A 27,462-nucleotide genomic window follows, 5' to 3' on the forward strand; every position below is an offset into this window, starting at 1 on the left:
TGCACTCCCTGTATGTTTGACACTCTCAGGCTGAAAAACAAAGCACAGCCTAGTGTGCAATATTCTCTCTCTCTCTCCGTCAAAAAAAATACCACGGTATGACGGTATTACGGTATACGGTATTTAACAATTATTTGGACTTGGGCCAGGGATAGGTGCAGCTAGAATTAGGTGGCCAGCACAGAGAGCCGGAGGGAGGGAGAGGGGACAAATACTCACTTGTCAGCAGCCAAGTCCTCACGCGTGTACTGTGCTTCATTCTACTTCCTGTTTGTGCTTGCATCATCTCCTTGTAATAGCACCCAGGGGGCGCTGTTTCAGGGAAATGTGATGAAAGAACAATGAAGCCCAGTAGAGCGTGGAGGACGGACCTGGCTGCAAATGAGTATTGCCGCAAGTGAGTTTATCACCACCGCTGTTCGTGCGCCGCCGCTACATCGCTCCGCCCCCCCCAGTAGCTCCGCCCCCTGAAACCGGTAAAACGAGATTGTCCACGGTACGATTACCGTGCACAATCATACCGTGGTATATCGTCATACTGGTATACCGCGGCAACCCTAAGATCCACACCGAAGGCATCCAACTTATGAATTAACACATGTGGAAGTATAGTACATAATCAAAAAGTGTGAAACAACTGAAAATATGGCATATTCTAGGTTCTTCAAAGTAGCCACCTTTTGCTTTGATTACTGCTTTGCACACTCTTGATGAGCTTCAAGAGGTAGTCACCTGAAATGGTCTTCCAACAGTCTTGAAGGAGTTTCCAGAGATGCTTAGCACTTGGCCCTTTTGCCTTCACTCTGCAGTCCAGCTCAACCCCAACAATCTTGAATAGGTTCAGGTCTGGTGACTGTGGAGGCCAGATCATCTTGCGCAGCATCCCATCACTCTCCTTCCTGGTCAAATAGCCCTTACACAGCCTGGAGGTGTGCTTGGAGTCATTGTCCTGTTGAAAAATAAATGATGGTCCAACCAAACGCAAACTGGATGGAATAGCATGTCGCTGCAAGATGCTGTGGTAGCCATGCTGGTTCAGTATGCCTTCAATTTTGAATAAATCCCCAACAGTGTCACCAGCAAAGCACCATCACACCTCCATGCTTCACGGTGGGAACCAGGCATATAGAGACCATCCGTTCACCTTTTCTGCGTCGCACAAAAACACGGTGGTTGGAACCAAAAATCGCAATTTTGGACTTGCCATAATACAAATTCTAACAGTCTATTCGGTAGGACTATCAGCTGTGTATCCACCCGACTTCTCCACAATGCAACTGATGGTCCCAACCCCATTTATAAGGCAAGAAATCCCACTTACTAAACTTGACAGGGCACACCTGTGAAGTGAAACCCATTTTAGGTGACTACCTCTTGAAGCTCATCAAGACAATGCCAAGAGTGTGCAAAGCAGTAATCAAAGCAAAAGGTGGCTACTTTGAAGAACCTAGAATATGACATATTTTCAGTTGTTTCACACTTTTTGATTATGTACTATACTTCCACATGTGTTAATTCATAGTTTGGATGCCTTCAGTGTGAATCTACAATGTTCATAGTCATGAAAATAAAGAAAACTCTTTGAATGAGAAGGTGTTTCCAAACTTTTGGTCTGTACTGTATATATACATACATACCTGGGGCTTCCTCCAGCCCCCTTCAGGCTGCTCCATCCTTTGCCAACCTCCTCTGAAATTCAGTCCGGTAATCTCATCAGCTGGCGCAGACGCACTCCAGGTATGCACCCACCTCAATTAAACGCCCACTGCTGTGAGCACGTGTAGCCGGTAATGCGCAGTATGCAGTATGCGCCAACTGAAAGGAACAACAAACTGAATTGCGAAAGACCCTGGAGGTGGAGGAGGATAGCAAGGTACCAAACTGCCTGAAGGGGGCTGGAGGAAGCCCCAGGTACGGGTGTGTGAATAATAGCACATTAGCAAGCAGTGTCCTGTTTGTTACTTATTGTTTAGCATTCCGCTGTGGCAGATCACTAAAATACATACTCGAACAAGGTCCAAAGTAATTGCTTTGGCCAAGGATTGAGGCTTAAGTTGCAAGGTAAATATAATACAAGAGAAATGGCTTGTTTTTATTATGTTTTAGAGGATTTCGCAATGTACTCCCACAGAGATGCGTAAGCATATGATTCAGCCCCTGCCACCTGCCTGTGTACTAATTTGCCAAGTAAACTAAGGCTACGCTGGCATCTGCTATTGAAGAGGGTCTCTTTTTTTTTATTTTGTCATACAGTATTTTTCACTAAAGCCAATAGAAATGCTTTACAAAGTGGCAAAAAAAAAAATGAAAAAATTCCAAATTGATCATACAAAAGAGCCTTAGGGCCTGATCCAATTCACTTTTTTTTAAGTTTTCTCCAAGGAGGTACGTTTTCATCTTCTAATTAAAATTACTTTTTGCACTTTGAAATTGAAAAAGTACCAAAATGTAGGTAAATAAGTACTAAAAAAATTTCTTGCTTTCTGGTGGTCTAAAAGGCATTTATGATGTTAAAATATCACTTACGGTAGGAGAAAACGTAGGAGGAAAAGTTGAATGGATCAGGACCTTAGTATCTGCAAACCTAGAAATCGGGCAACAGCCAGTAAGTGCAAAACAGACATAAAACAGACACAGCAAAGACAACAATGAAATTAAGGTAAACATACATGAGGAGACTTGGCGGACAATCAACCATCGGATGAAAATCGGTGCACCACTGGGCCGAAATTGGTTGCATTAGTCATTCAGACATGCTGCAAGATGTAGGGCCAACTTGCTCATCGGGTGCGCAGCCGTAACAAGGAGTGATAATCGGGACAGGCAAACGCACCGGCGCTGTTCCCACTACGTGTGTGTGCGTGTAAATGTGCTATAATGTGCATTTACACATTACCTGTCCTGTGTCGAAGTCCATCTGTCTTCTGCCTCTCTTTATCTGCATACACGCTGCCAGGGCGTGACGGATTCCCCGGTAGAAATGCGCCATAAGCACAATCATACGAAAATGAGCACACAAAGCCTGAGTTGGAGCACCCCTTTAACTTTGTAGCTTACAAAGTCACTTAAACAAGAAATTATTCTGTCAGTCCCAAAATCAGTCAATCTCTGCCCACAGGAAAGGGTTGTTCATCTTCCGGCGGAGAAGGGGGCAATAAAACTCCATAGCAGATTCACTTTAGATTCATTATTCCCTAGAGGGAGCCCCAAAACCCTAAACCAGAGCCATCTCATATCCTTTAAGATCTACTACAAGGAAACTTGATAAGGGGATGCACCCCCCCCCCCCCCCACCCCCCACATCTTAAATTCCTTCTGACCGGAGATACAGAGATGACTTAATTCATCGTGTGATAAAAGAATAGTCATTTTACTAAATTAATCGATGCTGGCCATGTCAAAATTATCAGATAATTATTAGAGATGATTTGAGTGTGGCTGAACCACCCAGAGTGTCTCTAGCGTCTTCCTGCAGCAAGATCCAGGGTGCTCAGAAATTGAATATCTCAATGTACCCGTTTTTAGATTCCAATTAAAGCAGAAAATGCCAGGAATACGCCTGTATCATTCTCTGCCGATCAAATGATGCAGACCATTTCATATATTTCCTATTCTTTTCTGCCTGACATGACAGAGGGTGGAGCTGGGGGCATGTAGCAGAACGGCCCATCTCCCCTTAGAATCACAACCCTCTAGAACTACTGCGCCTTCACTGTAAGCCGCGTACAACGTGGGCTTGATTGACAGCGGCGGTTCGCGCAGGCGCAGTGCGGATGACCTCGGGGTCGGCTTCCGCACAGAGTACGGAGACCGGGACAGTGGCAGGGAGCAGAGCAGTCGGCGTGGGACAGTCGGCTTCTAGGGGCTGGAGAAAGCCCCAGGTGATGCAAAGCTCATTTTTCTCATTTTAGCTAATAACTCCTTTAAAAATGTTTTTGTCTAAATGCTTGTTCTGAAAGGTTCCAATCTTCTGAGAGAAAAGTTACCATAACCGTTTTGATAATATTGTTATTTTTGCTATCTCTAGAAAGGTTGTCGAATTAACCCTTTTTCCTACAGGATTTAGCTAGTTAAACTTGCTATATTCGCACGTTAAAAATTGGTGGCAGCAACCTGGTCTTTTTATGAGATCACAGATTGTATTGAATGCATATACAATCGAAATTGGACTGTGTGTGGACTCACCAACCAATCTAAAAGGTTACTTTGCCTACAGTGCTGAAAGCCTTCAGGATTCCCTCATGGCCCATTCACACCGGGGCGGTGCGGTATTTTTACCACACCCTACTGCCAGGCAATGAAAGTCTATGGAGACTTTCATACTGCCACGGTATTGCACGACGTGACCGAAGTGGGGTTTTCGCCACATCCCCGACGCTAGGACAAAACTATGTTAACCTGCGTACTTGCGTCACTCTGTGTCAGACAAGAAGTCATGTTAGTCTATAGCGACGCTGGGTTCTTTCAAACGATGGTGCGGTGCACATGCGCAGAAGCATATTTTTACGCTTCCGTGCACTTCCACATACCTCAAAACAGGAAGTGACCACAAGCGTGCTTCACTTCCTGCTTGGCCAGATGGGGAATACCGTGTAGTAATGTAGTATTCCCCTAAGGCCTGTTTTTGAAGGTGCGGTAGGCCCCCAGTTCCAATGTGCCCGAGGAATTATTATTTGGTACCTCCATGCATGGGGTGAATATGTTTTAGGATGTATTTTATGGCCTGAAAACAGCATGTGACCATTATGCTTTCAAAGTAGCATATTTGCAGAAAAATAATTTTTAAATTGTACCCCATTCTTCCAATCAAAATGGAAAAGACCAGATGGCCAAATCTTTAATTACACCCCATTTTCAATGCCTTGGGAAGTCTAGTATTCTAGACTGGGTCATTTGTGGGGATATTGAATTGTCCTGTACCTTTTGCTCTGCTATAAATGAAGTATGGTGTGAAAAATTCTGCTTTGGATTTTCAGTCCATAAAAAAATTCAAAATGCACTCAAGTTGACTCCCCCAGCTCTCGAACAATGTGGCCAAAGAATTAGGCCCCGTTCACACTTGCGTTTTGGCAAGTAAACGGACCGGATCCTGATCGGATCCTGACCTGATCCTGATCAGAACCGTGCGGTTCCGATCCGGATCCGGTCCGTTTGCATCAGGCATGCATCAGGCTGCCATCCGGTTCCGTGGGCAAAAAATAGCGAAATTTAAAAAAAAAAAATGTTGGGGTCACCAGAAGGTGCACCTGGTGCACCTGTAGAATCAGGTTCCTCCGCTGTAGGCCTCACCTCCACCTCCGACATTCTGCCAAACAGCTCCAGCACGTCTGTCACTGCTGCTCCACTCCAGACATGCTTGGTCCATGTATCCCCATCCGAAATGGCCGCTTGGATACGCATAGGAAGTGGGGTAGAACGTCAGGTTTTTGTAGGCAGTGTGTTCTGTGCCTTCCGTTCCCCATTGGTTTCTGTGTTCCTGATGGTGCTGTCAGGCTCAGGTCCGGCTCTGGTCCGGGTGCGTGGGCCGGAGATCCGGACCCAAAAAATAGCGCATGTTGGAAAAGAGTCCGGAGTCCGGATCCGATCCGGCTCCGTACTGTACGGACACGTGTGAACGTCCGCATAGCCTTTACATTGCTATGCAGTACGTACGTTCCGTTTGTACAGTATGCGGTCCGGATCAGATCCGGAAAATCCGGATAGCGAACGCTAATGTGAACCGGGCTTTATTATTTGACATCATCATGCACGGGAGACGTTAGTGACTATATTTTTGCTTATGTGCTTTCAAAAAAAGCAGGTTTTCAAAATAAATAAATACATTTCTAAATTTTACTCAATATTTCCAATGGGAAAAAAACAGAGGGCCAAATCCTTAATTATACCACTTGTTGAATACGTTTGCTTAGATATTATGCGTTTATTTTATTTTTTTTGTTGTTGAAGTGTTTAGGATTAAATGTTTAACGTTCGTAAAAAAGCCCCATCTGTCCTGAAAAAAAACCATATACCAATACCAAGATTGTCTATGTCGGGTAAAGTACAGCAGAACCATAAACACTCATGAAAGCAAAAAAAAAAATGCTCTGGTAGCGAGAGCAGCTTTCACTGACTGTAGCGAAGTGGTTAATGAAAAAAAAATAAATTTCCTCATCTGTTAGATCTCCGCTATTTTCAAAATGGAAGAAATAATCCCTTTGGGTTTTGACTGCAACCTCCATATATCAGAAAACAGAGATTATGGTTTTACTTAATTACCATTAGACAAGAAGTTTAACATTTAGGCTTCTTTCACAGTGCGACGTTAAAGTCGCACGTTATAAAATATTTTAACGCAGAGTAACGTACAGCAATGCAAAGTCTGTGCGACATTCACAGTGCACACGTTGCGTTAGTGTGTAACGTGTAGTGTTATTAGAAAGTGGTGCATGCTGTGCGTTTAGCAATGAATCTGCTGCGTTACTTGTGTTGCACATGCTCAGTAATGTTGGTTTTTTTTCTTTTTTTAAATGTTCCGCATGTGCAGTTTTCGTTCCATAGTAAATTTATTTTCTAATGTGCGACTAACATCGCACTGTGAAAGTGTATATGCATTGCATTAGGGCCGCGTTGTGCGACCTAATGTCGCATCAAATCAAAGCTTCTTAGGTATGACCATAGTGACAATGGCATTGAATAGTTTCCAAGGAAACCTTCGAGAAAACAGGTACAATACGCATATTGTATTTATATTATTTATGTAGGTATGCCCAGGATTTACTAGGATTTTTCTTTTAACTTGGTTTACTCATCTAGGGATGCAGTTTAACCACTTCCCCTCCCCCAGGATGTGTATCTATGTCCCTGCAAAATCCCTCTATACCTCGCAAGGACATAAATACTAATTGCTTGCAACTGTGCACTCCCGCTCGTGCTTGTTTTTGCCGCTTAAGCCTAATAGTAAAACTATGCATACATACATTTATTTATTTTTTTTCCAAAAGTTTTTATTGGATTTTTCATTTTTAAAAGATACATTAAGGCTAACAGTATGGCCAAATAGTATCATTACAGATAACAAAACATTGATCAAATGTCATACAGTGGAAGGGGTGATGAATGTAACATTGGTCAGATATCATGCGATAGGGGGGATGATTTATTTTAATAAAAGGACCTACACCTAATTTAAAACTAACTCCTTACCTCCCACACTCTCCCATAGTTACCCACATAAACTTTTGCAAGAAAAAAAAAATAGACAATAAAAAAGTACATAAATAGTTACCTTAGGGTCTGAACTTTTTTAATATGTATGTCAAGAGGGTACATTACTGTTATTTAAATTATGGGGTTGTCAATAGTGAAGGATGCAAAACTGAAAAAATGCACCTTTATTTCCAAATAAAATTTTGGCGCCATACATCGTGATAGAGACATAATTTAAACAGTGTAATAACCGGGAGAAATAGGCAAATAAAATAGGTGGGTTTTAATTAAGGTAGCACTTTTTTTTTTCAAACTATAATGGCCAAAAACTGAGAAATAATGACTTTTTTTTCTTATTATTCTTATTAAAATGCAGTTAGAATAAAATAATTCTTAGCAAAAAGTACCACCCAAAGAAAGCCTAAGTGGTGTTGAAAAAAAGCTATAGATCATTTCAGATAAGTAGTGATAAAGATGTTGGTGAATGAATGGACGCAGCGCTGAAATGTGAAAATTGCTCTGGTGCTGCGGAGTCGGTACAAAAATCTTCCAACTCCAATTCCGACTCCTCAGTTTATAAAACCACTGACTCCAACTCCGATTCCGGGTACCCAAAATGGCTCAGACTCCGACTCCTCAAGTCCTTAGTCTAATACTTACCAGGGCTGTGGCTTTTGTACAAAATCATCAGACTCCGAATTTTGAGCATATTAAGTGATAAAGATGCTAATCCTGCATTCAAAAGTTTTTCTGCTGCTATGGTTTGGCGTTATCACATACCTAATGCTGGATACACACGGTGCGTTCCCGCACTTGATGCGGCGCCGCTCGATTCCCGTCGACTTGATTATTTCCGACATGTCCGATTCGCGTTTCGATGGATCGTTAGGTCGATTTGGCATACTTTGCATGTGAATCGACCTAACAATCATCGAAATGTGCTCGGAAATGCTCAGAAATAATAGAGCAGCCAGAAATCGAGCGGTGCATCGAGTGCGGGAACGCACCGTGTGCATCCAACATTAGGAGCACTGGCCCTTTAATTGCCATTTAATATATTATTACTAGCAGCGCTACTAAAAATACCAATATCCTCGTTCAAATGTCCTGAGAATCTGTGAGTTCGCTTGGAAGTGTCCTTAAATACAGATGATGAATAAAATATTCCACTGCGCTCTTACACAGGATTCAATCTAGAAAACAAAATCAGAAACTCCACATCGCGTGATTCTGTCTAATGTATATGGCTTTATCACACCCGTGCTAGTGTAAAGCGTGATTCCACTCAAAAAATCCACCACCAACATCAATGGGGCTCACCAGATACAGACCACCTCGTTTTTCAGGTGGGTCTCAAGCTCAATCTGTGTCTCACTCTGCACGTCAGTGAAGCACACCATCCGGTTTCAATAAAACGTTTAATCTTGATAAAACTTTAAAAACAAGATACAAGAAAGCTCCTCATTGCATAGTATGTCTGCATAAATGAGCAATGCATCTGCGCTTCTCGCGCCAATTGCCTACTTACAGACTAAAGAATTGATATAGGCACGTCTCAATGGTGAAGCTAGAGCTCATTCGCAGCTTCCGAGCGGTTGTCCGGCGGCGTCCCGCAATCTAAACACTCCCCGCTGCTGTCACGGACATCCCCAGCTCACCACCGCAAGTTCCCGGACGTGATGACGGAGCCAGTGCGTGTGACGTCATCACGTCCGGGAACTTGCGGTGGTGAGCTGGGGATGTCCGTGACAGCAGCGGGGAGTGTTTAGATTGCGGGACGCCGCCAGACAACCGCTCGGAAGCTGCGAATGAGCTCTAGCTTCACCATTGAGACGTGCCTATATCAATCCTTTAGTCTGTAAGCAGGCAATTGGCGCGAGAAGCGCGGATGTATTGCTCATTTATGCAGACATACTATGCAATGAGGAGCTTTCTTGTATCTTGTTTTTAAAGTTTTATCAAGATTAAACGTTTTATTGAAACCGGATGGTGTGCTTCACTGACGTGCAGAGTGAGACACAGATTGAGCTTGAGACCCACCTGAAAAACGAGGTGGTCTGTATCTGGTGAGCCCCATTGATGTTGGTGGTGGATTTTGTGAGTGGAATCACGCTTTACACTAGCACGGGTGTGATAAAGCCATATACATTAGACAGAATCACGCGATGTGGAGTTTGATTTTGTTTTCTAGATTGAATCCTGTGTAAGAGCGCAGTGGAATATTTTATTCATCACCTTTAATTGCCATCGGCTGACCAAACAGTTGCATGCTGGGGGGGGGGGTCTTTTTTATCTATAACATATAGCTCCTCTTACCTTTATTTCCCCTCCTTCTAATGACATAAGACAGTGTACTTCCTAGTATATACCTCAGTGGGAGTGTCTGAAGACTCTGGGAGGAGGGCAGGTAATGAATACACAATTAGCAAGAGGAGGGGAAAAAAAAAGAGTGAGGGAGAAAATGTCGTCAGGAGTAGCTTCATTCAAAGGTAACCAAAATGGAAACTGTCTAGAATATTCTTTGCTTTTATTTTATGAAGTTCACAGGAATCATAACGTGGACAGTGCAATACATCTGTTATGTAAGTGGAACTAGTATTTATCTACATATACATGTGTTTTTTATTTCTAGGTTAGCATGGGAGTCACTTGTTCTTTAAGGGGAAAAACTCTTAGGGCTGTTACCACTACACGCAGAATGGATGCAGAAAAACTGACTCCAATGAATGCCTATGGGAAAATCTGCATCAGAAATATCGCGTTTAGTGGAAACAGGCACATAGAGATTTATTGGAGTCAGTTTTTCTGCATCCAATCTGCGTGTAGTGGAATCAGGCCCTTAGAGGTGGAGAGGTTAAAAAAATGCAGTAAAAAAAAACAAAAACAAAATTGATATATTAACCTTCCTGGCGGTAACCCCATAGTTCAGGCCGTGCTGGGCCGATTTGCACAATTTTTTCTCTGCTGCGCTAGCTGCGTGGGCACACCGATCGCTGCCGCCCCCCGCCGATTCGCTGATATCCACCGCGCAACCCCTAGGCTCGCCACATGATTTAAAAAAAAAAAAAAAAATTACAAAAAAACGGCTGCGCTGCCCCCTGGCGGTTTTTAATAGACCGCCAGGGAGGTTAAGGAGCCCTACCACACATCAGTAACTGCAAATATTGTGTTTAAAACTAACAAAATGTTAGAATTAATACAGTGCAATTCAAGGCCAATAGCAATCCAATATACCCATATACTTTAAATCAAACTAAGGTAAGCTACAAAATCCGCTACAAAATTTAGAAAAAGAAAAACCATGTATTTCCATGGCACTTTTAAAATAAAAATGTGGATGAGAAAAGGAAAGCCTTTGGATCCTCCAGAAGCTTACCACATCCATTTAGGCTACTTTCCCACCAGGACGTTGCGTTTTAGGGGACGTTATGGTCGCATAACGTGCACCTAACACAATGCATGGTGGTGTTGGATGTGGACGTCAGAGCGAGCCGCTTTGTGCGGCTCACTCTGGCGTCCGTGATGCGTACTCTTGGATGCATGCGGCATCACGTGGTCCTGCCAGCCAATCGCCGCACAGAGCAGCCGCTCCAGGAAGTAAACACTGCACACGTCACAAAGTGAAGTGAATATTAATTAGCCATGTGCCTGGCCGCTCTCCCCTCCTCCCCAACATTACTGAGCATGTGCAAGCAGTCTAACGCGGCTTAGCCGCGTATAAAGTACTGCATGCTGTACGTTGTCTTGACATCTTGCGTTACAATGTAATGCAATGTAGGCACTGTGAACAGCCCATTGATTTTTCATTACTGTGCGGTGGGCTGCGTTACAGGCTGCACTAACGTGCGCCTGTAACGTCTCACTGTGAAAGCAGCCTTAAAGATCACCGCACCACTGCCCAGGACCCCCTGAATGTTTGGGACCGGATCCTCTTTGTGCACAACATCTTGGCCATACTGCGCCTGCACAAGTACAGGGTAAGCCTGCGCAGTAGCACAGAGCTGCTTCGCCACAAAAATATATCTGACAAGCTTTTGTCAAATATGTTCAGAGGGTCAATTCGTGGCAATGCTGGGGGCGAGGGAGACGCATTAAAACTCTGGACTATACATTGGTTTCCCTCTAGATTGGTTAACTTTAAAAAAACACCCAACATGAATCAAAAGAGTGAAGGGTACAGTTGAAATAACCTGGTTTGCTCACTGTGCAGATAATTTCCTTCACAGCAGTTTTTTTGGCCCCATTGTCTAAATTATGTTCTGATGCATTACAGCTGGAGTGGTCAGATGCATATGCAATTCAGAAGCCAGTAGATAACTACTAGTTGCTTTTCCTCCCTCCTACCAAGTGATAGGCCTGGGTTCAGTTCCTGGCCAATATATGTGAGTTGGCTACAAATCCCTAAGCAAGCTCATTTTTCTCTTGGATCTATCACAATGGTACATGCTAGGCTGGCTTCAGCATGTAGCATTGTAGTGTGTTGTGTTGGTGGTATAATGGTTAGGATAGCAGCCTACCAAGCGGTAGGCCTGGTTTGATTCCTGGCCAATGTATGCGAGTTGGCTTTTGACATCCTACAAATCCCTAAGCAAGCTCATTTTTCTCTTGGATATATCATAATGGTACATGCTAGGCTGGCTTCAGCATGTAGTGTTGGTGGTTGTATAGTGGTGAGGAGAGCTGCCTACCAAGCACTAGACCTGGGTTCGATTCCCGGCCAATGTATGTAAGCTGGCTTTTAAAATACTACAACTCCCTGGAAGACAAGACCCTCCCGGAGGGAGGGAGAAAGGAAGGGAGGGAGAAAGGGAGGGAGAAAGGGAGGGAGAAAGGGAGGGAGGAAGGGAGGGAGGGAGGAAGGGAGGGAGGGAGGAAGGAGGAAGGGAGGAGCGAGGAAGGGAGAAGATAAAGTCTGTCGAGCAGAAATATATCTTTTTAGGCAGAAATCAGTTTGGTGGGGAAAAAAAATGTGCATTCCGTAAAATTCCGCTGAATTTCACATTTTTCCACAGAAATTTCGCGATAGTGATCTAGCAATTCCATTCCGTGACAACGGAACGGAGTCACCAAATTCCGGCCCGAATCACGTAATTCGTAATTCCGCGGAATCCAGCAACCATCTCTAACAGCAACGAGCTCAAAAGTTGAGTGCCAGATAAACATTTTAAAGGGAACCTAAAGTGAGAGGAATACGGAGGCTGCCATCTTCATTTTCTTAGTAAAAACATTTCAGCTGCCTGGCTGTTACACTGAGCTTCAGACATTTTTGTGTCACACGACTGCAACAGGTATGTAGCCAGTGGAGTCAGGCCAGAGTCAAAGTATTTGACCTGCATGCTCAATTAGGGCCAGAGATCTAAAATATTAGAGGCAGAGCATCAGCACACAATTCAGCATTGTTTGTAAGGAATAAAGATGGCAGCCTCCATATTCCTCTCCTGTCAGAATCTTTTTTATGAAACCTAGCTACCCTACTCCAGATTTGTCCAGTGCTACATTACAATTTTCCATTATCTTCATTTCATCAGTTTTACTTCAAATGCTAGGCCAGTTTACAATACCTCTACAAGACCTAAAATGTTGTTGAAGAGAAAAGCCAACATTTCAAGTAAGCCTGAAATTTAAAATAGATCTGAAGCCAAAACCAGATACTTCCCTAAGGAGAGGGAAGGCTCTGGGTCCTATAGAGCCCTTTCCGTTCCTTTCCTCACCCTTTCGATACCCCTGCAGGCTCCACCGTTCAAATCTCCTGCTGCAGGTTTCGGAAGTCTGAATGCTCCCGAAGACGGGCGGCTCCATACCGCGCATGCGCAAGTGCGTAGTTTGGAGCAGCCGTCTTTGGGAGCCCGAGTACTCCCAAAGACTTCCAAAGCCCACCTGCAGCAGGAAAGAGCCGCCTCAAACCGATTGGTTGGAGACTGCTAACGTGGGAACCAGCGCAGGAACGACTAACGATGAGAGGAGCGGGAAGGCTCTATACGATCCAGATCCTTCTCTCCTCAAGCATCTGTTTGTTTGGTTTTGGCTTTAGGCTCTCTTTAAAAGTTGGGCACTTCAAAACAGCACAGGCTGCATGTAAGGTATGGGCTGTTACATCTACAGACTCATTTCTCTAGTAAATTTCACACTCTCCCAGTATGATGTCAAGAAAAAAAAAATCTTACAGGAGTCAGGACTTGTGACAGCACAGCAACATATAACATTAGGAGGTGCTAGAGCTGCTGTTCTGATTTAACGTTCATCTTCAGGTTCACTTCAAAGCCCAACAAAAAAAAATACATAAATAAAAAGAAATGTTATTTGGATACAAGTTTTGACTGTTATTGTCCTCACTATGCAGCACTTACTAAAACATTTTAGTCATGATACCTTCATGGGTTTAATATAAAATCTAGTGGTCTTTGGGTAAAAAAAAAAACCCCAAAAAAACAGAGCACTAATAAAAAACAGAGAATTTAACCTATCTTTACCATGATGTACATTCTTACATTTATCACACATGGCAACATCATTACTTTGGGATGTTTGTTTTGTTAAATGAGCAGAAACGATGCCTGGTCTCCCAGAATGTGCTGAGACATCATAACCTAGGCTAAAGGCCCGTACATACACTCAATATATGTCACTGCAAGGCCGAGACTGTGCAGGCACATTGCTCGCTGAGTGACATGTCCTGCTCTATTGGGGGGGTTTAAAGGTGATATTGAATGGCGGCGTGGGAGGGGGTAATGTGGAGGAGACCAATGCCATCTCTCAGTGCTTAGCGGAACTGATGCGGAAGGATGGATCGCTGGCCAAGCAGTCAGGGGAATATCAGAGGCAGCCGTACAAATGATGGTTTCTCAGCAGAGGCAGTCATCGCATCGGAGGCGTTTCATCTTGCATGTGAACAGGTCTAATGCTGGGGATACACGGTACGTTTCTGTACCGTGTATCGACCAGCTGATAATATTCAGCTGGCCCAATCAAGCCGCTCGACCCCCGCCCGCTCGATTCCCGCCTGCGGACAATGGCAGGGAATCGAGCGCTGATATAGAAGCGCCGGCGGGGGCGAGCGGTAATCTATCCGCGCGGACGAGCGGGGACGCGGCTGGGGTCGATCCGGCGGCTAATAGAGTATCCCCAGCATTAAAGTGAACCTGAGGGGAAAAATTGATGATAAACAATTGCATTTATGCTCCTACTCCCCAAAAAATTCTTTTTTAGATATCTTATGGTTTTATTTTATATTTAAACATTTACAAACTCGACCGTTTCATTGCCTCTGCTCAGCGGCAGCTTAATAAGTGTCCCAGAGTTAGAAAAAGGTCAATAGTTTGTGTACTTATTATAATCTCCCTTTGATCCCGTCGCCGGAGGGATCAAGTCCCAATTCCGCTTAGGTGACAATCCTTGTACCGGTGTACAAGACTTCAGATCTGTACAATTATTAATGTACACTGACTTCTCTAGACAGATATGGCTTACAAGGCATACGCCCTTTACAAAGAATCCAACTCCAGGTATCATTAAGAGTCCCTGCACACTGCAAATCCGTTTTGCGATTCCGATTTGCAATTCGGAATCAGATGTAAAAAACAATTAAAAGTCAGAATCGCATGCAGTGTGCAGGGAGCCTTAGAGTTGCTCAGAAAATAAAGGAGCACTGGGAGGGGGATTATTGCTACCAAACCAATATTAATTTGATTTATTTATTTGATAGTCTGTTCTGATGCACACAGACTGACAGACTGTAAATGCAATTTTGGGAACACTGCGCTTAATTGAAGACAAAGTCTTATTTTACTTTGACAAACATAAGAATGTTCATTTTGTGGCATAATCTATAAAAACAGTTATCAAATGTGTGCAGTTATCAAACACGGCCGCCTGATAGCCATTATCTAAAGCAGATAATCACTGCACACAGTGAAAGCGAACGTCAATGTTTTGTGCAGCTTACAGACTACCCACACTTAATTGTGTAGATGTCAACAATGCAGCTTTTCAAACCAGCCCCATCAATCCTATGTGGGCTAGGGAGTTAAAAATCAATTGCACTCCAAACGGTAATTGAAAGCAAGCTACTTAAAATCAAGTTATGTTGATACAAAGTCTACCAATGGCATGGATTACAGAGAGAGAAAAAACACAACACCTGTCTTCCAACAAAGTGTACATAGAAAATCTAGGACCAATGGTTTCAGTATGAAAAATGTTAAATGTGTGTGGTATCCGATATAGATATATATCTATAGATAGAGATATAGATATCTATTTCTATCTCTATCTATTTATCTCTATCTCTATCTATCTATCTCTCTACCTATCTATTTATCTCTATCTCTACCTATCTATGTATCTCTATCTCTACCTATCTATGTATCTCTATCTCTACCTATCTATGTATCTCTACCTATCTATTTATCTCTACCTATTTATCTCTCTCTCTCTCTCTCTACCTATCTATATCTCTCTCTCTCTCTCTCTCTACCTATCTATATCTCTCTCTCTCTCTCTCTACACCTATCTATATCTCTCTCTCTATAATATATTATATATATATATATATATATATATATATATATATATATATATATATATATATATATATATATATATATATATATATATATATCTCTATCTAGATATCTCTCTATATATTTATCTCTATCTCTCTATATATTTATCTCTCTCTCTCTCTCTCTCTCTCTCTCTCTCTCTCTCTCTATATATATATATATATATATCTCTAATATATATCATATCTATCTATCTGTCTATCTGTCTGTCTATCTGTCTATCTACCGTCTTTCCCCGAATATAAGACACTGTCTTATATTCTTTTTGGGGAGGAAATGTGTGCTAGGGTTTATTTTTGGGGGTGGGAGGGGCTAGACGCTTTGTGTATGGGGAGGTGTGTGGTCTCTTACCGCACCTCCCTTGTGGCTGCGTCCCCCTCCGTTCCAAGTAATTCCTCCGGTGGCGGCGGCATAGTAATCAATCTGTGAGGGCGCCCTTTGACCCTCACGCAGTACGCTAGGCCGGCTCTGCGCTGGCGCTCTCTTCCTGTCATCATGTGCGCCCGGCTGATGCGTCCCAGGCGCACATTGAATCAATGTGCGCCTGGGACGCATCAGCTGGACGCACATGATGACAGGAAGAGAGCGCCAGCGCAGAGCCCGAACTAGCGTACTGCATGAGGGTCAAAGGGCGCCCTCACAGATTGATTACAATGCCGCCACCGCAGGAATTACAAGGAATGGAGGGGGACGCAGCCACAAGGGAGGTGCGGTAAGAGACCACACACCTCCCCATACACAAAGCGTCCCCCCAGCTAGGGCTTAATTTCAGAGTAGGTCTTCTATTTCAAGCATGCTTGAAATATAAGGGAGGCCTTACTTTTGGGGTAGGTCTTACTTTAGGGGAAACACCGTATATATATATTACACACACATATATATATATATATATATATATATATATATATATATACACACAGTGGGATGTGAACGTTTGGGCAACTTTGTTAATGATCATGCTTTTCCTGTATAAATCATTGGTTATGATAAATGTCAGTTAAACATATCATATAGGGGACACACACAGTAATATTTGAGAAGTGAAATAAAGTTTATTGGATTTACAGAAAGTGCGCAATGATTGTTTAAATAAAATTTGGCAGGTGCATACATTTGGGCACTGTTGTCATTTTATGGATTCCAAAACCTTTAGAACTAATTATTGGAACTCAAATTGGCTTAGTAAGCTCAGTGACCTCTGACCTACATACACAGGTAAATCCAATTATGAGTGAGTATTCAAGGGGGTCAATTGTAAGTTTCCCTCCTCTTCTAATGTGCTCTGAAGAGTAGCAACATCAGGGTCTTAAAACAACTCTCAAATGACCTGAAGACAAAGATCGTTCACCATCATGGTTTAGGGGAAGGATACAGAAAGCCATCTCAGGCCCAGTGCACACCAAAACTGCTAACAGATCCTCAAAACACTAGCGGTTTTTGGAGCAGATTTCAGAGCGATTCTAGGCATGTTTAGAGACGTTTTCTAAACATGCCTAACGTTTTTGTGTAGCAGATTACAAATATTGTTACAGTAAAAGCTCTTAGGGCTCTTTCACACTACAGGCAGCGGTGAAAGGCTAAAACGCTGCGTTTTGGCTGCAGGCGGTTTCAAGGCATTTTGAAGGCGTTTTAACGCCTATACATTACAATCAATTGTAATGAGAAACGCCGCGGTAGGCCCAGAAAAAGCGCCTGGGAGCGTTGAAACGCAACGCTCCAAAACGCGGCGTTTAGTGTGAATGGCAAAATGAAAGTCTATGGACTTTCTTTTACCTAGGAAAACGCCAACTTCGGCCGTGGCGTTAAAACGCCGAAAAAGCCCTCTGGTGTGAAAGGGCCCTTACTGAACAGTTTCTGTAACAAAAACGCCTGGAAAACCGCTCTGATGTAGCGTTTTCCAGAGCGGTTTGCATTTTTCCTATACTTTGTGGTTTGCAGAAGCGTTTCTGCCTCAATGTAAACGTGCAGCAGGAGGCACGTTTGCGGTTTGCTAAAAACCTCAAACCGCTGGTGTGCACCATCTCATTGAAATACATTAGCCAAGCGTTTTCACAGGCGGATGCGGTTGGCGGATCACTGCTAAAACTGCTCGGTGTGCACTGGGCCTCAGAGATGATTTCAGCTGCCTGTTTCCACAGTTAGGAACATATTGAGGAAATGGAAGACCACAGGCTCAGTTAAGTCTCGAAGTGGCAGATCAAGAAAAACCTCGGATAGGCAGAAGCGATGAATGGTGAGAATAGCCAGAATCAACCCACAGACCAGCATCAAAGACCTACAACATCCTCTTGCTGTAGATGGAGTCACTGTGCATGGTTCAACCATTTGGCACACTTTACACAAGGAGATGCTGTATGCGAGGGTTTAAAGAGAACCAGAGACGAAGCACCCTCATATATTTTATTACATTTATCAGTGGGAACATGACAGTAAACACCTACCCTGCTTTTAGTTTCATTCTTATCTGTTTAATTAGTCTATTAGCAGCTGTGATAAGAATCCCCGACTGGCTCAGTCTAGGTTTGACCTGGAATCATTATAGCTGAGTCACTCTTTTGTGGAGTCTTTTCAAGCCCAAGCCTGCCACCTCCTGGCTTAGATTTCCTGCTTTGCATACTAAGAGCTGCGATGACATGGGAGGGGCTGCTACTGCTGAGAGAGAAGCTCTGAAACAGACAAGTTTTCAGAGCAATATGCAATATGATCTGTGTGCTCTGTGTGCACTCTGTCTGCATACTGTAGATACTGATGACTGCAGTTTCATTACTATGAGAGACACTTCCTACAGGCAGCTGCACATCATACCAAAATGAAAGCACACAGCAGCCTTTCTCATATAGCCTAGATAGCAGCATAGTCTCATATAGCCTAGACAGCACATCCAGAACAACTCATAACCCGGAAGCAGTAAAGCAGTAGGGATATGAGCCGGCGGCCATATTTGATTTTTCCTGGAGCAATAATGGATAAAAAAAAACACTAAAAAAGGCACACCAGAGCGGCGAAATAATCAGGTAGAGCATTTATTCTTTACAAGCTATCGACTGATATGTTTATTTTGTGTGAAACGTTCATCTCTGGTTCCCTTTAAGACTATTGGAAGACCATTTCAGGTGACTACCTCTTGAAGATCATGAAGAGAATGCCAAGAGTGTGCAAAGCAATAATCAAAGTAAAAGGTGGCTACTTTGAAGAACCTAGAATATGACATATTTTCAGTTGTTTCACACTTTTTGGTTATGTAGTATACTTCCACATGTGTTAATTCATAGTTTGGATGCCTTCAGTGTGAATCTACAATGTTCAGTCATGGAAATAAAGAAAACTCTTTGAATGAGAAGTTGTGTCCAAACTTTTGGTCTGTACTGTATATATTTACTATATGCATGTTTTATGCTCATAGAGGCACATAGAGGTGAGGATGGATGGACATGCTAAGCAGAAGACAATGTAATGATAATAATTTTGAGTTGGTGCAAATGTTATACTTTTTTTGCAGGTTGGAGTGGGGCCGATCAAACAAATCAGCTTCTGCATTGGATTGGTGCAATTCCAAGCTGCATACAATAACATGAAATTAGCATAAATATGCATATACCAAAGAATTGATGGCAACTCATTGAACTTCCCAAAATAAGTGCAAAATGGCCTTGAATGCAAAGAAAGGGTGAAAGCATCAAATTTTAATAGCAATGAGACTGATAAGTGAATATTTACAGTGTATAGAATAAAGTGGTAGACAGAATAACTATTTCATAGGCCAAACACTGAGGTCTTCAATCTGTAAGGGCAGATGCACACAGCTGCAGGGAAAATGGATTGAAATATTCAGTTTAGCAGGTTTCATTTATAATTTAACCGTGAAGGCCACCAGTCCCCTGCACCCACCTCTTTTTACCCTCACCTAGATTATGATGTGGATGGACTAAAGTTTATCCCATATTCAATAAAAGATAGCTGAATAGTTTGACGTTCTGGTTTCAAGCTGCATGTACCTGTCTCTATTAAACAGCTCCACAAGCAAGTGAACCCGGCGTGCACGTTGTTCTTATATTAATTTATAATTTAGATAAACAAACATGATTATATCGAGAATATGCTTTGTTAAATGTTTGGTTTAACTGGGCTTCAAAGTTTTTCCTCACTCATTTTCGTTCCACTGAGGGGGGAAAAAAACAATTTATTTTTTAGGCTGAAAATAGCTGCCATATCATCAGAGTACAGCAAATCAAAGTTTAAACTACCTGATGGGAAATACTGCAGCCTTGTTCTGTGCAAGCTCTGAGATTCTCGCACACACTAGATATGGTGGTAATCCACCATTATGGACATTCTTGGGTGCAGGTGGTGAAGACACCCAATGCTCTGCTTTATTCACAAAATGATTATGAAACCACAATCAGGATTTTCAATCTGGTCAAATTAAACTCATAAGTGTTACATTTCTTTGACCGGACATCAGTGGGTTAAAGGATCTAAAGAAAGAATCTACCATTAATTTTTAATACATGAATTTCTGAAGATTCTTGGTAGAATTAATGACATTTTTATTAAATTAATTACAAACACACAAGAGAGTATCCAATAGAAAAAAGTTAGCATAGATCCCCTGTGGTACCGTCTCCAAAGGACACCTCAAAATATTTGTTGTTAGAGAATGTTCTTCCTCAGAGGAAGAATGGTTTCTAACAATCTTATAAGTTGGGTTGTTAGTGGCTGGTAAAATATATTTTATTTTATTTATATTATATATAGTGTTGATCACGTGTATAAGCACTAAGGTTTTGTTTGGAGACCATAACACAGGGGGATCTGTGCTGAGTTTTTTGTATGTGCCGCAGGATGGGACATAATTATTCTGTACCTGTCGTATGTCCCGCTGTGCGGGACACAAATATGGCAGCCATTTGCAGGCTCGTAAGTTACGCTGGAAGAGTGAATAAGTTGTTCATAGCATTTCTGTAAACAAAACTCAGAGCAGACACTACTGATTTTACAAAAAGGCTGCCCGTGGAAAAGGTTAAATGTTTATGTGGACATTTGGGGATGTGTCTAGACGCAGCAGCAACATTGTCATTGATCACAAGTCGGCAGTGATTAACGGTTATTAGTGTTTTACACTAAAGGGTATAATGGTGAAAAGGATATATACTGTATATACCATAGGCCTCAATTCACTAAGGAGATAAGGCAAGAGAAAACTTGCCTCCACACAGTAAGAGTTATCTTATCTCTTCATTCCTTAAGTTACCTCCTCTGTAGTTATTTTCACACGCAGTTAATAAAGAGCCTGTCTTTAACTGTGGAGTTATTTTAAGGATTGAAGAGTTAACTTAAAGACAGAAGAGTTAACTTTAGGTTTGCCAGAGGTAAAAGGTTTCCTGAATACACATGTCTCATCACCATGGTGACCACTCTAGAAATGTTATTAAAGACAGGAGATAAGCTTAGTCAATTGAGGCCATACTCATCGTTAACCTCTCTGTCAAGACAGCATATTACTACTTACAAACTACGTAACAAGCTCATCAACTTGTCCCAAACACATAAGAAATTAGTCATACAAACTCATGTTTTAAGGTTTTAATTTCACCAGGCAAGCTCATGTTAACATCCAGTCTATTTGAAAAAGGTCTTGTTAATGGGACACTTACACCTGCAAAAAGAAAACAAAAATCAGTTTTACTCACCTGGGGCTTCTACCAGCCCCCTGCAGCCATCCCGTACCCTCGCAGTCACTCTCAGATCCTCCTGTCCCCCACCAGCTACTTTCACTTCGCTGAGAGGCCCGGCGACACGTAGTCTTCTTCGCATTCCTGTCCACAATAGCGCTATTGCAGACAGGAACGCAAAGAAAGACGCGTGGCCAGGCCTGTGCAGTGTGCCTGTCAGCCGAAATCCAACATTGCTGGCGTAGGGGGACAGGAGGATCCAAAAGTGACTGGGAGGGCACGGGACGGCTGCAGGGGGCTGATAGAAGCCCCAGGTGAGTAAAATGATTTTTTTTGCAGCGCTTAAGAATCCCTTTAACTATGGTAAGCTCCATCTATACTTCAGCACCTCTTTGCCTAATGGCTGGTGCCCCTAGCAGATCTGATCAACTTACTTTTGATAACATTTTTGATAAACTGCCTCAAAATGTATCAGAGAAAATGGAAAATCTCAATGTAAGTGCAGTGGCTGCATAGTGGTGCGCAGTGGTACAAATGGTACAATGCTAGCATTTGAATCAACGCCGGCATTTCTGCTGCAGCTGAATCACAATCAAGTATGCAGTTTGGTGAAGAAATGGTTCACTAAGCAATTTCCAGTTGCAGCTGGATCAATCAGCTTACTCTCAAGGTCCCGGCCAATCTCCATTACAAGTCTATTGTAGCAAAGCCTGGTATAGTAGACTGATATAAAAAAAACTTCCGTTATAGTGAATATGTTTTTTGGCCCCTATGTGACGCCGACTCTGGATATAGTAAACAGTGGGTGGTGCATGCGTCATGTCAGTCTGAAAACAATGGTCGGCTGCTCTCTTCAGGCTGGTTGCAAGTGAGTTGATGCGTTTGTAAGACAAGAACAATGACACCGGTGCTGGATATACAATACTGTACAAATAAGCAGCCTGGGGGAAAAAAAGTAATAATGTGAACTGAAACAAAAAACAAACAAAAAAAAAGGGTGCAGTGTTACTATTTCCAGTTGCAATCACCGATAAAAGTATTGTCAGAGTCCTCCCACGAATTGTATGCACTCCCAAGTAGTTACTACCCTTATAAGCGATGACGCTCCTGGTAACGTATGGAGCGCAGTACAGGCTACTTTCACTTGTAGTGCAGATCAGAGAGGGCCTACTCGCTGCAAATCTAAGGAGGGTAGAGTGCCAAGCTCCGCCCGCTGAGGTATCGGAGCTATTTACATTAACCACTTGCCGACCGCACACTCATACCGTGCGGCGGCAAAGTGGTAGCTGGAGGACCAGCGACGTAGATCTGCGTCGCCATGTGCCTCCCTAATTAATCAGGAAAGGCCGCTCGTGCGAGCGGCCGTTTCCTGTTAGATCACGGAGCGGGTCTCCGTGAATAGCCTGCGAGCCGCTAATCGCGGCTCGCAGACTAAATGTAAACGCAGGAGACGTATGTCTCCTTTGTTTACATTGAACGACGCTGCTGTCACAGGCTGCACAGGACGGATAGCGTCCTGTGCAGCCCCGATCACCAGGGGGGACAGGTAGGAGAGGGGGGAATTCCGCCGGAGGGGGCTTTGAGGTGCCCCCCCGCAACATGCTTATCGACCAGAGCGATCAGAGCCCCCCTTCCGCAAATCATCCCCATAGGGGGGAAAAAAGGGGGGGGGGGCGATCTGATCGCTCTGCATTCCACCTGATCTGTGCTGGGGGCTGTAGAGCCCACCCAGCACAGATCACAAAAAACAGCGTTGGTCCTTAAGGGGGGGTAAAGGCTGGGTCCTCAAGTGGTTAAAGATGTGATAAGCTTATGATTGGCTGCATTTTGAAGAGAGGCTTCATAATAAAGTGTGAGCAGAAAGTTTTGCAGGACACATGCTGCAAGTTCCAACCACGGAGGTATCGGAGCCACTCCCAGGAAGTGCATGGCTGCCTCTATTCAGTCACAGCTGCAATTTTTAAGGAGCCCTGGATATTGTACTAGCTATTTGTCCAGCCTGGCTATGCAGCCCTAAGGTATATTTAACCTTGTAGTCCACCAAATGTGGAAGTGCTTGTACTTTACCTCCAATGGGAGGACAGAGATGCTCCTTTGCAGCAGAGAGTGTACCAGGGCATGCTGGGCATTTTTTAGGCCAATTTCTGATATAGTAAACCACTTTTCCAGGTCCCTTGGAGTTTACTATAATGAGATTACCAAATACTGTATTGTTATACCAGTGACAGCCTCATGGTGTACTTTGCCTCGAAGGTGCTGTTATATTTAGAAACCAAAGGCGAGACGGATATGAGAGAGTGGCTGGATAGTGTACTGGTTAAGGGCACCACCTTTGAAATGGAAGACCAGGATTTGAATCCTGGCTTGTGTCAGTACCTATTCAGTAAGGAGTTCAAGGCAAGACTCCCTTACACTGCAGGGTGGCCTCTTGAATGTGCCCTTAGTGGCTGCAGCTCGAGCGCTTTGAGTCAGACAGGACAAAAAAAACGCTACACAAATGTTCGGATAGTACATGGAGGCTGCCATATTTGTTTTCTTTTACACAATACCAGTTGCCTAGCAATCCTGCTGATCTTTCTGGTCGGTAGTGCCTGAATTACACACCTGAAACAAGCATTTTGTCAGAAACATCTGATCTGCATGCTTGTTCAGGGTCTATGGCTAAAACTATTAAAGGCAGAGGATCAGCATGACAGTCAGACAATGTACATTGTTTAAAAAGGAAACTAAGTTAGCCTCCATATGTCTCTCATATTGGGTTCTCTTTGAATTGAAAATGTGGCTCAAACTAACCTCTTAGTTTGGTCAGGTTATGAATAAAGTTTCGGGCATATTGAAGAACAGGCAGTGCAGGCGAAATACAGATGGGCATACTTAGAAACGATGAAAGAACAAGCAAGGTCTGTGTATCCCAAATGTTTCTATTGAGTTCCCCTTGTGTTCTGCTTTTATATCACAAGCCCAAATGTTATGGAGTCTATGGCCTCAATTCACTAAGATCATGCTGGAGATAATAAGGCAAGAGAAAACTTACCTCCACATAAGAGAGTTATTTTATCTCTTCATTCCTTAAGTTACCTCCTCTGTAGTTAAGTTACCTCCTCTGTAGTTATTTTACCTCCTCTGTAGTTATTCTCACATGCAGTTAATAAACAGCCTGTCTTTAACTCTGGAGTTATTTTAAGGATTGAAGAGTTAACTTAAAGACAGAAGAGTTAACTTTAGGTTTGCCTGAGGTAAAATGTTTCCTGAATACTACGGCCTCAATTCAATAAGATCATGCTGGAGATAAGGCAAGAGAAAACTTACCTCCACCCAGTAAGAGAGTTATCTCATCTCTTCATTCCTTACGTTACCTCTTCTGTAGTTAATTTACCTCCTCTGTAGTTATTTTCACACGCAGTTAATGAACAGCCTGTCTTTAACTCTGGAGTTATTTTAAGGATTAAAGAGTTAACTCAAAGACAAAAGAGTTAACTTTAGGTTTGCCTGAGGTAAAATGTTTCCTGAATACTACATGCCTTATCACCATGGTAACAACTCTAGAAGAGTTATTAAAGACAGGAGATAAGCTTAGTGAATTGAGGCCAATATGCCTTATCACCATGGTAACAACTCTAGAAGACTTATTAAATACAGGAGATAAGTTTAGTGAATTGAGGCCCATGTCCCTTTCAGGACCATGAATTGTAAGGGATGCTTGCTTGGACAAGCTACCTATACTATGCCTTCAGCACAGTCTCATCACAAAGTAAAAACAAAGTAAACTGGTTGTTAACACAATTTATGCAAGTTCTAAGAATAATTTCTATATTTCCAGGCATGTATCTATCAACCAACTGGTTAACATAAAGTGTTTACCACTTACTGTGCAATCACCTTTCAGCTGTCCTGTACAGCCATAAAATGTGCTCTCTCCTCAGGAGAACTTTTTCTAGGCTGGTACATTAAGCACTGTAGGTGGCAGCACAATTGCTGCTATTTATTACAGCCAATAGCAGGTAGAAGCATTTGAACCACCAAAATTGTAGTATCCTACACACTAAAATCCCGAGTGTTAGAGTTTTACTAATGAAAGTGTTCAAAATGCCTTCATATTTTCCATTGTAGCATACTATAAAAATGATTTGTTTACTTTCTAATATGCTCCTAATGTCTTTGATGGCAAACAATTATGGATGGAGAAAGGTTTTGTTCATTTTCGTTCACTATATAAGCTGAGATGTGCAGGCCATATAAATAAGGAGACACAAAATGTTCTGAATTTTTCATTTCCAGGCCACTCTACCAGCACTGTATTTTTGCTTAGTTTTTTGTTTGTTTTTTTTAAATAATTTTTTGTCAAAAAAGTCTCCAAAGAGCAGTGGCACACATAAAGAAACAGTTAATATTTGTTTTTGGAGCTGTATAGCAGCAAACTTGCATGACTAAAAGAAATAAAATTTCTACAACTAAAACTTAATAAGTACTGCCACCTAGACAAAAATATGAAGAAAAATTAAACACTACGCCACAAGTATCTAGGATTTTTGCTACCATTTCCTTCTACCCCTTTGCAGCTTTCCATAATCAAGGTACAAACTAATGAAAGCAAAACAAATACTATCAGGATGAAGTACATTGTTAAATAATACAGTAAATTAAATACAATGCACGCAAACAAAAATTCCTGTCATTCACAAAATCACAGAAGTTGCTTTGAAATGACAATTTCACGAATTTAAATAGGGCCTCACTAATTCTAATTAAAAACAGTTTTCGTAATTACGCTTAAAAAGAGCCGCATAATCATATTCAAGAAAAATAAATGAAGTCAAAAGAAGAATGAAAAAGGAGGTAAAATAAAGGGAGCTGCATGCTGGTTTATGTAAGAGAAGGAAGCAAGCTGAATACATCTTACCTGTAAGGACAGCTTTTGCTGAAGGGTCAGCCAAGTCCAGGGCTGATTTGCCATCGGTGTTACGGATACTTGGGTCTGCGCCGTGCTGCAGCAATACTGTACAAGGGAAACAGAGACAACGTCTGATCTCAGGGAAACAAAGGTTATTCACAGCACAGACTTTCCTCTGCATACTGTTAGAATGTATGTTCATTTCTCCCTGTTTTTTCATCTACGTCTTGAAAAAAAAACACTGCAGCAACACAATGTCAAAGGAGAGAATAAAAGAAAAAAAAAGCAAGTTGACTAGTCAAGGTATGTGCAGATCACGTGGCTCTGCATCATAAACAGAAATCTGGGTATCTAGCGAGTTTCTCTCTTCCATCCCCTTCAGTTTCCTTTAAGCGACTATAACAGAGAAGCAGTGAGCGCACACTGTCTCATGCTGACACGCAAGCTGCATCTGAAGCTGTTCCTTCTGACACGACTCATTGCTGACAGTCGTATCTGCTGTCTGCCTTGCAAATTATTTCTCAAATGTTGTATTTAGAATCGGAGAATCCTTAAAGGCAATGCTAACATGAGAAATGTCATACCGTATGTGTCTGTCTAGACACACAATGGACAATAACATCTCTCCATTTCATAAAAAAAACACCATTAAAAACAATATTTTATTTAGAAATAATGCACAATCAGGTTTATTGCTAACACAAAGAAAACAGTGCTGCACATTGAAGTCTGGCACGCAAAATGCAATATTCACTCATGATTAACACATTTATTTTATTTATAAAGCGCCAACATATTACGCAGCCAACATATCCGAAAAGAATGGTCAGACTGCTAACTGACTGGGAGTGAGGAATGCCTCAAACACACAGGGCTAGTATTGCCAAGAACCAATCTGGACTCGACCTCATGGCCAACGGAGCATAGGCTGAACAGCTACTCGCTACCCCCCCCCCCCCCCCCCTTTAGATTGCAAGCTCATAAGGGCAGGGCTCTCTCACCCTTTTGTGTCTTGGGATTTGTTACACATTTTAATCATGTTACAATAGAGACCAGATTGTTTTCCAAGTCATTTCTCAATCATGAGTGTTGATAAATATCAATCGTCATGCAAAGACCCTGTTATGTGTAGTGCAGGACCAATCGAAAG

General features: G+C 42.5%; 1 protein-coding gene across 2 annotated transcripts in view; it reads right to left on the minus strand.

The window, feature by feature from the left end:
- The window catches only part of TNKS (tankyrase), a 269,901-nt gene that overhangs the window by 149,199 nt on the left and 93,240 nt on the right, over window positions 1–27,462 (minus strand). For both annotated transcript variants that reach the window (XM_068233708.1, XM_068233707.1), the window contains exon 3: window positions 26,322–26,417. In XM_068233708.1, the coding sequence (XP_068089809.1) occupies window positions 26,322–26,417 (96 nt within the window). The remainder of the gene's footprint in view (window positions 1–26,321; window positions 26,418–27,462) is intronic.

Source organism: Hyperolius riggenbachi, chromosome 1 (assembly GCF_040937935.1).
Source record: "Hyperolius riggenbachi isolate aHypRig1 chromosome 1, aHypRig1.pri, whole genome shotgun sequence".
Lineage (NCBI taxonomy): Eukaryota > Metazoa > Chordata > Amphibia > Anura > Hyperoliidae > Hyperolius > Hyperolius riggenbachi.